General features: G+C 33.9%; 1 protein-coding gene across 1 annotated transcript; it reads left to right on the top strand.

The window, feature by feature from the left end:
- Positions 1 to 13,750: 13,750 nt before the first annotated feature.
- Positions 13,751 to 16,418, top strand: TRIADDRAFT_60178 (uncharacterized protein; the record flags this gene model as incomplete). The annotated part of the gene is made up of 6 exons (XM_002116227.1): positions 13,751 to 13,823; positions 15,118 to 15,182; positions 15,314 to 15,407; positions 15,583 to 15,723; positions 16,061 to 16,159; positions 16,294 to 16,418. 6 exons carry the CDS (start codon positions 13,751 to 13,753, stop codon positions 16,416 to 16,418), a joined length of 597 nt encoding a protein of 198 aa, XP_002116263.1.
- Between the last annotated feature and the right edge of the window lie 377 nt (positions 16,419 to 16,795).

Below are 16,795 nucleotides of genomic sequence, written 5' to 3'. Positions count from 1 at the left end.
GATCGATAAGATGGACTTACCATGTTACGTCTATCGCTACTTTCTCCATATTCTTTCGACTCGTCTTGTGCCCCACTCATATCGATTTCACAAGGCATCACTTTGTAATGTAGAAACCAAGAAGGCACGGACCGAGGAGAGTGCGGTATAACCAGGTTGATTCAATTTCTTTGGACTTTACAGGTACAATTCTATCTTGGAGAAGTTTTGCTTTGACTGTCTAACGATAAATAAATCAATTGATATGGATATTCATATCCTGTATAGCCTATTTGCAACATCAAGTCATTTCAAATTTTTATAACTGATTTAAAAGGCGGTAAGAATGCATATGCTGCCTAGATTGATGTTGTATCAACGACCTATTGATGATCACATTAATTTATACGTCGATTATAAAATTGTTCACATTAAAAGCTATCTATCCCATTCTAACCGATTATGCTGTTATCGATTGACGTCTACTACACCCGTAAGAAAGCCACTGATCGTTGCGTCAATTTATGTTTATCAATAATGTGGGGGGAGGGAGGGAAAAGAGAGCGTAGTTACCTAGTGTAGAAGTTGGCTTTGACTGGGGTTGTAATGGCTAGCTCTTCGATGATAATGATATGCAATTCTCTTTTCCCTATCGATTCTTTTCAAGATGAAAGTTGGACCAAATGGGGTAGACAACAACTTGCCTAGTTTGCTAATAATTTTTTTTTTTCACCCGTCAGACTGTCGCCAAGACGAACAAAGTCAAGTCGAGATAAGGTCTCAATGACTTCCTAGATAAAGGCAGATTGCAATATGAATCAGTGACTAATCGCTAAGGTTATCAGTTGTTACTACATAATAATTACTGATTAATTTATTATAGACAAATCAATCATCGATGGCCAATGATATAATTAACTATTCATTGACTGCTAATGTTTACCACACTAACGTATACAACACCTCTAGTCGTGCCTAGCACTAGTACAACATTATCATGACAACAATAATTAACTTTGCAACGGGAACTGTCTACACGAGTATAGCTGCTTATAAGAGAGCGATGCGACAGTACTCTACTCTCTCTCTCTCTCTATACTCGTATACTGGATATACGCATATCGAGGAAGATTATCTCTTCTCATGAATAATAATCTTTACGATGGCATTTCTTGCGATCGTCAACATTTTTCCGATGATGAATAGGAAAATGCAGAGAAGCAGAAAAAAATGTTGGGAGTATGCAAAAAAAAAATAGTTAGAAAAGGTTCAACCTTGTGCTCTTGCAATGGTTATTTGTTTTGGTCAGGGTTGCTACAAGTTGATCCAATCTTGTCAATATAGATTGGACGATAGATGAGCATCTGCTTATTTTTTACTCACTCTATTGGAGACAGCATTATGGGAATGCTGCAACGACTGACTGCCTTACTTCTTGTAAGAGTAATAAGTGTAAGACTGAACGATAGGTTATACAGCTTCTTGTACGCTCAATGCAATAGCAAAATAGCCAAATGAATAGCTACCCCCCAAAAATAGAAAAGAAAAGAAACGACGTCCACGAATGGTATGATTAAACGCCATCATGTTATAATCTAACGGGTCATCGAGAATAATCCAAGTCGGATTTTACATACATAGAGCATGATTGTGGATGGCTACAAAAACGAGTTGTATAGTACTGTAGAGAGTGAAGAAACGAAGTTTTACATTTTGTAACTAGACTGATTTATTTCTGTCAATGTACAATCCATAACTATCTGTTACCCAAATGATTCATACCACGACAATTTACGCTGCTGTGTGCATTCTACGATCATAATATGCGTTTACGTGTACACTACAATTACAGCTCCCAACAGCGTTGTCTATTCTCAGATATCCGGCAGTAGAATACTATATTCTAAAGCTGAAAACGATGTATTGTCTAAAATTAATCGATGTCTTGCTGATTGTGCCTTGTCAATTTCTCTTCTTTGCAAATTGGTTGTTTTCTTAATTGATTAACGTGTTTCATTAAAAAAAACGGGAATGCGTTGACAGACATGGACAATAAAGGACGATACACTTGCTGCAAAATAGTTTTAAAAGACGGCCACGACAACAAGGGAGAAACGGGTTAACTCCACCTTGTCAATGTTATAATTATGGTATTATTGTGAACAAGACAGTCATATCGATGGGCTGTAGAAAATATTGAAATATGGAGATGGAGATGAATGGAATCGATTGGGTAGAGTTATTATTGAATCCATTGGTAATCCGTCTTATATAGTTCCGGTATCAGTAATACATTAGTAGGATTAGCTGGTTATTCATTAACAAATGTTATACTGTCTTGGTTAAATCAATCTCTAGTTATCACATTAGATCCCGTCATAGCCTACGCTCTCCTGATCAAACTACTATAACTAACAGTAAAATATCGAGCTAAATCATTCAGCGATTGAATTTTTAATTTTAAACTCCATTGTTCCGAACTTGCATGTCGTTAAATAATTATTTTAGAAGCTAAATCTGATTTATCCTATTCTACATGAAAACACTATACTAAAGTGTTCGCTAGGAACTGATTGCAATGTTCTCTGACTTACTCTGCTATCATTAATTTTTGTCCTATTAATGGCTAATATTTTACGAATGAATTTGTTATTTTGCTATCGTGAACGTAACTTAAATCTACTACCCAGTCGATAATGCCATGATAACGAATCAAAATGCTTATGCAATGATTGGATACTGCAATAAGATTGCTAATATAATCAGTGTCTTCGCTGCAGCATCATTGACTGAATGAACTACGTTAACGAATAGAAAACTTACAACGCATCACAGAAAATGAATAAAAATCGAGTGTGCTACTGGTAGTCATGACGTTTCTAGTTATAAAAAAGGAGTAGCGAGACCACCACGCAGACTATATCAATATTTAAAGTTGCTATTTAGTACTATAATCACTCTCTTGTAATCGATCTTACAACGTTATAGAATCAATAAATAACAATAAATAGGTACACGCAGTTTACAATTTTGCTAACAAATTATGCGTACACAATGTCGCAAATCGTTTGAAAAATAATATACAGTAAAAAGCAGATGAAGGAAAATGATTTTCTAATCAAGAATAGGCATGTTCACCTCTTATCAAAATTGATTAAGTCGAATTTCTCCAACTCCTACGATGACAATCGAATTCCAGGCGATTAATAGTTAACCATCAAAGAGTGGCTAGTAAAGATATCCAGTAAGGGGGAGAGGTTACTTTTTAGGGGAGTGATTTAATTAATGGTATAATAATTTTTGTTTCATTTGAATGAAGAGCAACTAAGTAAAACTGTCACTATCGTCATCAGCACGATAAAAATTATAAAGTACATACAAAATAGACTTCTTTATCCGATAAAAAAAATGGTAAATGATCAAAGTAGACAATTTTTATAAGCGGTAAACGTAACTAATTGAATGAAATACAGTTGCTAATATTGTATCTGTGCGTATAGTAGTCTTTACAGCAGGTTGTTATTGATGCAGATAGATACTACGAGAAAATATTATTACTGTAGAAAGTGACAGTTGGTGGTGGAGAAGTTAATTATGGAAACCCCAAGAGATAAAATATGAAGGTTTTATTCCATAGTCTAAATATATACTATATCCGCAAAGGATAAAACCGGTTTGAAGTCTTACCGACAATTAGATTTAAATGGTGTCAATATGTCGTGATTAACTCCGGCAATGTTTGAAAGGCCAATCTTCAAGTACTGGAATATGTTTCTTAACTTGCGATTGTTGATATAAATGTATCTAATATTTAAAAAAATTTGTTACAATTATAACGAGCTTAATAAAGAATAGGATAAAAGACATTAATCACTCTTAATAGTTCTACCGCAGCGAACTAACTTATATTGTTGTATAATTAATCGTCAAGTTAAGAATGTTAATAAAGGTTAATAGAAAAAATAAATAATTAAGTAGTGAAATGGCCGACGAACCGCTTGATCGATGACGCCGCTATTCTTAATTAATCCTTTACAAAATGGGATAAAATCTATACAAGGATTTCACCTACTATACATCAAAGCATCAATCGCACTATCTAACCGGTAATATTCAATTGCAAACTATTACATAGAAGACAGCATATTCTGTTCCTATGGCTAAACGATTGTAGCGTAGCTGTATATTTATTAATACTAGATGAAATAGAAAAAATAACGAATGAGAAACATGCGAAGCAGCCTATTTATCCTAATTTTAATTACAGTCAAAATACTTTCTTTTACAATCAATAATGGAAAGATCAATTTATTTATTGTTACCAGTTACGCTACTAAAATGAAATTCTGAATATCATCGCTATAGTTTATGGCTGCTATTGTTTTAATAGATAAAAGACTATATACAGGACTGGCATGACAAATTATTATATTCCACTCCAATGTTTACTTAGATAGATAGAACGCACTATCTAGATATGACTCGAGGCTAATAGTATGCCATTATATGTTGTGCACTTAGCTCCACTCGAAATAATCCTGCGTACGTACATTTTTTTTTATTTTTCTTTCATTCCTTAGCCTTTATTATTAACATAACGGTCATAACCGCTCTATTTTGATTACGGAGGAATTTGTTGACTTTAATGATACACTAATAGACTGCTTTTTAGTGACGCTATCTTGTGTTAAACAGTTCATGATTTTGATTGATATTGATATGTAAATAATATCGAATGTAAATTGACGTAGTACGCATAGATTGGCCTTCATTTCCACTCGTAATGTCGTCAAAGGCTTACTAAAATATACATAGCAGTACAATAGTGTTCTGTCTTTCTCGTAGCAAACATCCATTTAATTAAAGTTAGACTATATTTGGTAAGATTTCAAGTAATAAATACCAATAATAAATAAATTATATTATTGACATACCATATATTAGGTATGTCATTCAACCTGGACCATAATCCTATTACTGGTAGTTTACTAATTACACTGCAAGTTTTAAAATTTAATATTAAACATGTAAATTAGTAATTTTATTCACTAATTAATAATGGTTAGTCCTCATAGTACTTACTTCTAGTAACGTACACCAAGAACATCCTATTATTTATTGTGTCCTATACAAATTTATTGGAATTAGTGTATATTTTATGGCAAGACATTTACTAGTGTGAGAATATTAATTTTTATTTAGTTATTAAAATTTCTATCTTCCCCTGTCTATATGCACGGCTGATGCTTATAGAACATTGTTGTAGATACGAGCTCTTTAAAGCTTTGTATACGTGTAAAATTCAAAATTTGTTAAGTAAAAATCATCACCCAACGTAATCATAATTTGAAAGCTATACCGTTAGATTTGGCCAATAGGTTCCAATATAGGGCATAATTATGTATCTTACTGATTTACTAATCAACACTAATATACAGTCATTCTATCGATAGCTAATATGACTGGCGCTCAGAATTAACCTAGATATCAGATAAAATCCTGGTAAACATATATATATAATACTTTTATTAAATTAATTTAATATTTTAAGAATTTAATCTAATTGTTAGCAAGTGAAATAGCTACAAATGAGAGATGCGTGCTATTCATGTGTACGCTATCTGGCGATGATCAGATGCCACTTTACAATAATTATTCCAATTAGAGAGAATAGTGTTCATTAATCATCAGATGGTATCGTAAGTTTTGTTATACTATGCCACATAATAGTTCTTTAAATGGCTAAATCTGCGAAAATCTGAAAAACCTACAACCTTCGTTTCTCTTTCCTACGGTAATTATTAATTATTAATTATAGGATATATTTACGATTTATCAATATCCCTTTTCCTATTTCGTTAGAAAAAATTACTATAGAACCAATTCAATGCTAATTGTTTCCAAATTCTAATGTTATAATCCATCAATTAGCTCTTGCATTGGTTTCAGTATGTAATAATACGGTGTATTACTAGCTTTATTTTCGATTTACTGCAAAAATAGTAATTATAATAAGATAAAACAGTGTAATTATGGTGTCTATGGCAACTATAGCTTCATTTAATATCATATCATAATAAGGTAACGTTACTCTAATTTATTAGTATATATATATAATTAATTAGCAGTATATCATTGCCGTTCAATATTTTACTGATTTTTCCTTCCGTATCTTTTATATATAATATTAATATTGACGATTCATTAGCCAATATCAATGTCGAATATCACAGAGCATTTCTTTATATATTACATATAGATAATCTCTATAAATTAGTTTACGGCCGAGATTAGTGACATAAATCGTCGACGACATTAATAATGACGGATGATATTCTCCGTAAATGATCACATTCTATCGTCATTACTCATTCGAATCCAATTTAAGAATTTTATCATGTCGCTCAACTCATGCTTGTGTAATACCTGTCATGACTAGAGATACATTATATGCAGACAATTTAGCAACTATCCGCTATTCATTTAATCACTGATAATTTGTTGGCTGGTCTACAGCAATCAATAATCTGTTAATGCTACCCGGAACAAAGTAAAACGTCTACTTGACTCAGTAACGGGACTAGTATTGATTAATACTGTTTTTTATTGGCTACGGTAGCAATAGTAGTAGTATGCTACATCGGCATAGCTTTAAACGAATGCTTTTGCGTTTATATCATGGTCACAATAATACTGTACTCTTTGCTTGACCAGTAGCAACCATTCTTTGTAAAATAACAACTTGGTCCTATCTAAAATAACTTTACTGACGCACTTTGATCAATCTAGCATTAATGTGTGATTTTCTTCACTAAATGCCATCGCTGTCAACTTGTTTGCAGTTTCTTTACATAAAAATATCGTCAACTACAATGATGTAGAGAGGTGACATTTATTTTTTATTGAATCTAAAACTAATGTTGTCGCTTTATTGAAGATAGATTAAAATATTAAGACTAGCACCGTTGTTAATGCTGGAAACTTTCCAACTTTATCTACTCTATCCTTGACTACTCTAGTGTCAATAAGAATAAAGCTAATGATGTTAGTATACAAGATCAGTTTATGAGGAAGGAGTGGTTAAATAATCATTATGTTTTATTAAGCGGCAGCTATCAAAGGCTTGCCGGTATCTTTGATGTAAATTATTATTAGCTAGTTTATACTACTCAGTTTACTCACTCTTTCCTAGAATGACATTGTTAGTACACTAGGTTGAGTTTGTTTAATTTATTTTCTCGTATCATCACTATTTATAGAGATAATAAATAAATAAACGATAAGAAAAATATCCTTTTAAATAGTATATTGTCATTGAGATTAGTGTCGACGTTACTATTTAATGATGTACATTTGACTGTTATTGTAGTAGTGACCCAGCTACCTTGACCTATACTATAGATTAATATTAATGCCAGGATCTAGAATGTATCTGTTGAAACAAAAGTTCATCAGATACCATCAGTCATTATTGAGGTTGAGTAATTAATATTATGACGATTTTATTGCGTCAATCATCAATTCAGATGATTTCAAATCGATAAAATAATGATCTAGAATGATGTAGTTTTGTAATAGTCAACATTTCCCGTAATTGAATATGTTCAATTGATTTTATATTATTATGATCGCCTTGATAGTTTTCTCCTTGAACATCAGTCACGAGCATACGTGAAATAACGCCACTGACTAATTATAACGTGATTGGAATTGGATCATTAAATATTAATAAAATAAAATATGATTGATTTTATCATGGAGAATTGGAATAATAATTACTATCGTAATTTACGGGAATCAATTTGATGGCAAAAATCTTCATGTTCATGATTAAATTTGTCACGGATGGATTTAATATAAGTGAAATATAGTTGGATAATATTGATAATCTTTTAAAGTAATAGATTGTAATTAAAACTCAGTACTAAACTCAATACTCAGCGGCTTGATTTGAAATTATTTCAACATTGTCAGTAGATTAAAACTCTTGTAAAAGATGGGATAAAGTGAAATATTTGATTGAAAAGTATTGTAAAATGCTTTTAATAAATGGAAATATAATTGAGGCAATATTTTCAAGCAATAGATACAATATACATTTAATGTAGTAATTTTGGTTTGAAACAATTTCAGTATCGTCAGAAACTAAAGCTCGTGCGAAAGATGAGATGAATGTAAAATATTAGTTTAAAAAATATCCAACATTATTAAAGAATCAAATTTTAATAGGCGTAATCTTTTCAAATAGTTACCCTGCTCAGTTCATAGTTCATGCAGTAATTTAACTTGAAACTATTTCACTGTTATCAGAAAATTGGAATATCAGTGTAAAGAAACTGAACATCGTATTGCAGAATAAGGATAAATTTGTAAATACTTCTTGTGTATTATGTTAGAGACTGAAGTATCTAGTAATCTTTTTCTGAGCATGAATTACCATAAATAACGTATGCTAAGCTATACTATGGTTCTATGTCGTCACCGATAGACGTATTATAATATAGTTAATCTGTAAACAAGGCATAGAAGTAATATATAGGTACTGCAGTTATTTAAATATAATATTTTTATCATCCTATTGCTTGTAAGGCCATAAATATTATAAGGTATATGAGCGAGTACTTTAGAAGTGCAAATTAGCTCTTCTCTCCTATTTCAGTATTCGGCTGTACAACACTGTTGTGCTCACCTTTATATTAAGAGCATGCGAGAATGTAAAACTAATCTTTTTCTAAAATAAAGGGCGTCACAGGCTTACAAAAGAAATTGTTCTCTAAGAAGATCAAATTATATTACGTGATATTTAATACAGCTTTATTTAATATCATGAAAATGAGTCCATTAAATCGTAACTATAGTCAGCGAGTTTAAATATTGTACTTATAAGGCAAAATTTTACTAATCACAGATTGATCATGTAGAAGACTTCGCATTATCGACTTCACAGCTGTCGTTATTAAACAGTAAGCGTAATCGTCATTGCAATGAATGAGTTTTGGTATTTATATACCTCAAGATTCTTCAAGGCTAAATGTATTACTGTATCGACTCGCTTAGTCTTCATTATGAATAACTTCATGGTGTAATATCAGGGTAAAGGGATCAATTTTTCTTCAAAGAAATCACTATATTTCACATAGTAGTTATTGACTGAGATAGATACAAAATGATTTAGTCATCAATATCTAATGAAATGTATGGCTGTCTAGAAATAATTAATAGTAATACAGTAACATATATCCTTATAATAATAATATAAATAAAATAATCTATATTGTTGCTACCTAATGATCGCATACTAAATCATTCACCTTTGCCAGAACTGTACAATGTACATCGACTTACATTTTATCGGATTATATATGACTAGTCAGTACCAGAGCTAAAGAATATCATAAATGGAAATTTAAATTAACATGATATTCCCACGGTGCCTGTTTAATTAAAGCAAATGCAGATTGCTTGTGTTCGGATGCGCAATTTATCAGTGGCCTATTTATTCACTTTTTATTAAGCGCAGGTAAAACAGGAGTGCTTCTCAATCTAGCAGTTGTAAAGCAAGATGGCTAATGATATACATACATATGATGAGGATAGCCTTTTTGTCGTAACCTAATTTCGCATTTAAAATGAGTATGATCTTCTTCTCGCCTGAGTAAAAAAAAATGATTTCTTTTCGTAGCTTTTCTTTTAATGTGAGTAAATTATTTGTGCGGTAAAGCTTTCAACATGTTACACAAGAATACAATAAACGAAGCGACTTTTCGCCTCATTACTTTACCGCAAAGCAGCACAGTAAATACTTCATATTGTTCACGCTTCCAGTGTAGTAAATGACGATTGAAGATAGCATAGGGAAAATTAATAAAGTACTCACTCTATTATACTTCATGTTTAGATAGTTAACGGCTTAACTTTAAAATGGTTAGACAGCCTTATTTTCGCACTTACTCGATCAAATAACGGTGAGAGCTTTTTAATCGGCAATTTAATTTTATGTTAATTTATTGATAAAATTTAAGTATTAAATACAAATTAATGATCAGAGTGACTTGTATACTGAATTATACTCCCCATGTGGCTTGATATTCCTTCGCTGTTTTAATAATTTCATTATAACATCGCTTAATATATTTAACATACAACCGAAGAGCTTTAAAATCTCATTATAGCGCCATGTTTAAATATATTTGTAAGCTAAATTAATAGCATATTTCTGGCTTGGATGTAGTGTATGTGATTATTATTCATGAAAGATTACGTAAATGTTATAAAATGACTGTTTGGGTTTTACATTGCAATTTTAAGTCCTCTTATAGGACTAGTAGATTGTTTTATGCAATATATGTGATACACTTTAGCTATTTTATACCTGATCAAGCGAAAAAAATTAGACTCGACCTATGTACAATTTACTCAAACCGTAACTAGATTGCATTTTCCAGTAGTTCATTCGATTCAATTAGTAAGACTTTTGGACTATGAATATTACTGAGGTCGCTCAAAATACAGTCCATCAAGAACGCTGTCAGCTCGCTGTAAAAATTATAACAATTTTATTTTTGATACATATTGTACAAGCTATAAAACCCCGCACCTTGTTATGAGTCGATTTAAAAGTATATGTTATTTTTTCCTTTAACATTGTAACATGCATGATTTATTTCTTAAGCCAAATTAATGTGTGGCTGTGACTGAAAACTGAAATATTCAGGTTTTTATGAGAAATTTCATGGTATTGAAGTTTATTGGATAATAAAATTATTTTCTCTTTCTCGCTCTGTAATATATGATATGATACTAGTTACTTACTTTATAAAGCTTATTATAATGTAATAAGGATTGATTGATTAGCATACAGATGTATCTCTATGTCAGTGACCAGGTATGTAAGTGATTGACATCATATTCTATCCTACGGAAAACGATTTAATCTCTAAATTGTATAAATGGTAAATTATGATGGCCATCCATGAGTCATCATTCTTAACCTCCTATTTGATAACATGATGAAAGCAACATATGCGCATCTACTGGCTCATGCATTGATCCTTTCTATATCAATCTTCCTTAATAGGTGCGGAACGACAAGGTAGAGTATTATCACAAGGCACAATTTGTAAAATAATATCCCATATTTTGGGGGGGGGGAATGAAAGTAGTTTACATGACGTCTAATTATGTTGAGAGGGGATTTTCAAGATTAAAGTATTAAATCGATTCTTACTTGCGAGAATCTATTCATTGTTGGGCTAATACCCTACATGGTATACTACATCACAAGAGATGGAGAGTGTAGTAATTGAATTTGAGTGACATTGCTATGAGAAATTTGCAGTATTAGGCTATTAGCGTATTGATGACTTCAATTTGAAAGGTAGAGCTATCCAGATCGTTTTCTCGTCGATCGATATGTCTATTTATGGTTTAGTTTAGTGTGCTGATGTATAGCTGAGCTAAGCCTAGGCCGTGAACACGCCATGTTCTACTGAGCTGTATATTGATAGTTCTGCCAATATAATGTTATTGGTGCCTAGCTCGTTCAATTATGTTGCTGATCATTCTAATACTGTATTCTACAAAAGCAAGCAAGCAGGTCATTAGGATGACAATCATAGACAGTCTACATATAGGGTATCGTTTCGGATAGACGTTTGAGTTGAAATGATCAGTAAAATTGTCGGCCCTCTGTTTTCAGCATAGTGAAGTAAATGGCGGCTTCTTGTCCTTCTCTTTCGTTTTCTTCCAGTACAGTGCAGCTAGGACCAGTTTGAAGTACAAACAGACCGATTGACAGACAGAAAATAATGTGACCATCAGTCGATTCCGCCATTGCGCGCGCAGTCAAGGCCATGGACTACTAGAAGAAAGCCCCCACAGTGTACAGTACTGTACACTGTGATCCTTTCCAAACCGATCAATTAGCACATTCTGTAATATTCTGTACGAGCGCAACTTTTGACAAAATCCGAAAAATTTTTGATATGTGGAAATAGTAAGCTCTCATAGATGTATACTATTATGTTACATTGGTTAATTCTAAAGTGTTTGACTTGATCTTCAAGAATGGAATAAGAAAAAGATCACGCTCACCGAACCTCTGACAGGTCTATCTAGAGTACAGTACTAGTGGCAGTATAAAGTACTGTATAAGGTTGATTTTGGTACGGTGGTTCAACCCACCACGTGCGCACCTACAGTAGTGTACCGTACCGTCATGGTCAATTGGTCATGGACTGCGTACCAGAAAATGACCATACTGTACTCTATTCTTTTTTGACTGTTTAGTATGCCTGAAATGCCAAAGGGGACGGACTAGAGTCACGAGGACAAGGCCCTTTAATTTAACTTAAGTTAATAATCCATTTTTGTACGTTTTGCTGATCTAATACAGTACCTAGTACCCGTACTGGTTATTGTAACCAGGTCCTTGGTTGCCAGAACCCAGTACAGTGTACAGTGTACAGTACAGTCCGGGCACTGTACACTGTATCCAGATCGCAATCCATCAAGTCAATATCCAGTCTGTCCAGTGTCCATGTTGTACCGGTACCAGTACCCGTACTGTACTGCAAGTCTGTAACGATTTACTAACGAACCTAGTACAGTGTACAGTGTACAGTACAGTCCGGGCACTGTACAGTGTACACTGTATCCAGATCGCAATCCATCAAATCAATATCTCTTCTGTCCAGTGTCCATGGCCGTACTGCACTGTAAAAACGAACCCAGTACACTGTATCCAGATCGCAATCCATCAAGTCAATATCCAATCTGTCCAGTGTCCATGCCGTACTGCACTGTAATAACGAACCCAGTACAGTGTACAGTGTACAGTACAGTCCGGGCACTGTACACTGTATCCAGATCGCAATCCATCAAGTCAATATCCAGTCTGTCCAGTGTCCATGTTGTACCGGTACCAGTACCCGTACTGTACAGTACTGCAAGTCTGTAACGATTTACTAACGAACCTAGTACAGTGTACAGTGTACAGTACAGTCCGGGCAGTGTCCATGGCCGTACTGCACTGTAACGAACCCGGTACACTGTATCCAGATCGCAATCCATCAAGTCAATATCCCATCTATCCAGTGTCCATGGCCGTACTGCACTGTAAAAACGAACCCAGTACACTGTATCCAGATCGCAATCCATCAAGTCAATATCCAATCTGTCCAGTGTCCATGCCGTACTGCACTGTAATAACGAACCCAGTACAGTGTACAATGTACAGTACAGTCCGGGCACTGTACACTGTATCCAGATCGCAATCCATCAAGTCAATATCCAGTCTGTCCAGTGTCCATGTTGTACCGGTACCAGTACCCGTACTGTACAGTACTGCAAGTCTGTAACGATTTACTAACGAACCTAGTACAGTGTACAGTGTACAGTACAGTCCGGGCAGTGTCCATGGCCGTACTGCACTGTAAAAACGAACCCGGTACACTGTATCCAGATCGCAATCCATCAAGTCAATATCCCATCTATCCAGTGTCCATGGCCGTACTGCACTGTAACGAACCCAGTACACTGTATCCAGATCGCAATCCATCAAGTCAATATCCAATCTGTCCAGTGTCCATGCCGTACTGCACTGTAATAACGAACCCAGTACAGTGTACAGTGTACAGTACAGTCCGGGCACTGTACACTGTATCCAGATCGCAATCCATCAAGTCAATATCCAATCTGTCCAGTGTCCATGTTGTAAAAAATTGGGCGAAGCGGCGGCTACCAAGTGCAAGCAAAGCGACAAGTCCACATCATGTCTGACGACTACGGAAAAGATGGCTATTCAAGAGACTATTCGTCAACAGATCCAACCATGTCTGCATCATGTAAGTATTGAGATAGAATTCTATTTTACAATTGGATACTACGCAATGAAATGATGGTCGATTTGGACATGACATGATTGATGAAAGTAGCTCATTGCATCATACGCCTTATACTCGCACATGGTGTTATGGCAGCTTAGTGCAAGCAGGCATCGCGCTTGCTTTTGCTGTCGTGCCAGTTGAATGATCCATCATTGAAGCCATTGCTTATTGTCACCAAAAGGCAGGTGTTATTAGTAACAGTTGCTGCCTATCTTGAAGACATGTGTGACAAGGAGTATCATTTCTCTACAAAGATCGATATTAAATCCACGCTATCAGTGGACACCATTTCATGACTGTACTCTACTATAGACAGGCAGGATGTACTCTGTAGACGATTCATGTTTGAGACACAGATGTTCAACTTGAATAGGATATCGATCCTTCAACTTTTTCCATCAACAATGATGTAGAATAATTTTTCCTTTCTAGTCATAAGTAAACTTTGAAAATTCAACAAAATGATAATCTAATCCAATTGAATTTGAAATCGAGGATTGACTATAGCCGTAATACTGATTCATTAGACCACCATCACCAGTACTCACCATATCTTATGTGGATCATGAGTTGAGTAAAAATTCTTACTAGGTGAATTTCGAAGGTAATTAATCAACGTGTTATATCCATTCTATTGGATCCGTAACTTGAGTTACTAATCCCAGTTTTATGACGTTCAACCATTCACATATCTATTAAAGTGAAAATTTGACCGCTTTGAACTAGCTAGCTTGAAAATACAGTATTATACTACTAGACTATATTATTCAATCGCCTGTATGCACAGATTATGCGAATGGCCGATTGCATCATATTGTAGAGTACATCTGGACATCAATAATTTTAAAAATCACATCTTTAAATGATTGTAGGAATTATCGCAACAGTCAGGTTAATACAGTTATATTAAAGTAGGACCCCTTTTATTACTCCTGCGAACGCTTTTGAGCAACTGTTGCTCAATTTTGACCAAGGATTGCGCTCAATCATGAATATTAAATAATCTCTGTATCGATGACATTGCTATTTGGAAAGCAATTTCATCAACGGCTGTAGTCCAATTGCATTGTTAGCGATATGATTTATCACGGACTGTAAAATATGAGCTATAAAAGATGACAATATTACTGCCACGGATAGTCACTATTGGTTGCTCCTACTTAACTTGTAAAATTACATTCGTAATGTACTCGATTGATAGCCAGACGTTCACCAAACCTCATGTTATTTTTTTTACCTATCATCAAAACAGTATCATCCACGAATAAGGCCTTGCTTTCTCCATATATGAATATCGATCCTCGCTCCTTACATCAGGTATGTTAAGGCTGCTATTACTGTATGGAAGGAGACTTTTAAATGGACTATACTTTCTGAACACTTGAAATGCAAAAAAAGTCGATTAATGATTTATCACTAATAGCGTTTCGTTTTACTTATCTCATCAGGATGGTTCAGAGTTCATATTTGCTGGTGAACCCGTCAAAAGGAGAAGTTGGGGTGAAAGGATGTTCTCTAATGTTGGATCATCTTATATGATTGGTACTCATTAAATAATCATTTAACGTGACTACTAGAGTAGCCTAAAAAGCATTAACCATATTAAGATTGAATGATCATATTATAATGTGCTACATATTAACCTAAGGGAGAATGCTTACATCACTTGATTTTTTATAATTTTTCGCCTTACCAAATATTAATCGGTTATTAATAGGTATTACATGTGGTGGAGCGTGGGGTTTGTTCGAAGGTTTAAGAACTCCTCACGGAAATACAATGAAACTTAGAATTAACGGCATTTTAAATAGTTGCACACGAAGAGGACCCTTCGTTGGCAACAGCTTGGGCTGTATAGGTAAATCATCTTGAATCTGATTGCATCTAACCATAGCGTGCGTGATATACTGATTACGTAACAATATTATTTGCTGTACAGCCAATTTTAAACGTTGTATTTTAATCCTACCCACATAAAAGTGACAAATCAATTTACTTGATAGATTATAGTTAATTAGCAATGTTTCCTCACTGTATGAATACCCAATATACTTGTATATGTATCGCTTCATCTAGACAGTACAGTATTTGTAAATTGAACATATCGATTCTACTCTCTATATTGGATACTTTGCTGTATTAATATGTGTTTGTTTGTCACTATGTACATGTAGCATTATTGTATACGTGTACAGAGACAATTCTAGGTAAAGTCACCCAGAAAGAAGATGAAGATAATCCCTACAACACAGTCGGTGCTGCTGTCTTGACCGGCGCTATTTTCAAATCTACTGGTATGTTCTAAATACGACATGCAACACTACATCGTTTCTTGTACCAATTACATTAGCACAGTACTTTATTTCCTGATAATAATATTAAATGTGAACAGTTTCAATTCATAGCATCTATTTCAATTGATCTATAGGTGGAATTAGAGCGACTGCTTTAGCTGCAGCAATTGGGGGTACGTTAGCTGTGACTTATCACTTCGGTCAAATGATTTGGCAGAAAGAGAAACCCACATTCTCAACACCGAATTGGTCTTCATAACATAATTTTTACTTAATGCTAATAATAAAGATAAACTATTGTCTCATTTATTTAATTAAGAATCTATTGGTATGCCGGTTAGTATAGTTGTAAAATAAGCTGTATCATACTTCCGTGATATTTTTCTAGCGATAAGTATTTGCTGCTTTGTAATAAATTTGTATAACGTTTGACTGTAGTGACTACGATTTATAATTGAATGTTACGCTGTACTCTTATCATTAAAGCGTATTATCAACTATAGATATCAAACGGTACTATAAAGATCTGATTTATCACTTAATATTTATAAGAGTAGCAAAAATTGGAGCTCGAATTCTTAAGAAAGCTACGGAGATAAATAAATTAAAGATGTTATGATTTTAAATTTATAATTA

The sequence above is a fragment of the Trichoplax adhaerens genome, genomic scaffold (genome assembly GCF_000150275.1).
Source record: "Trichoplax adhaerens TRIADscaffold_14 genomic scaffold, whole genome shotgun sequence".
Lineage (NCBI taxonomy): Eukaryota > Metazoa > Placozoa > Uniplacotomia > Trichoplacea > Trichoplacidae > Trichoplax > Trichoplax adhaerens.
Note: the sequence above shows the minus strand (reverse complement) of the source record. Positions and strands in the feature narration are given on the sequence as shown.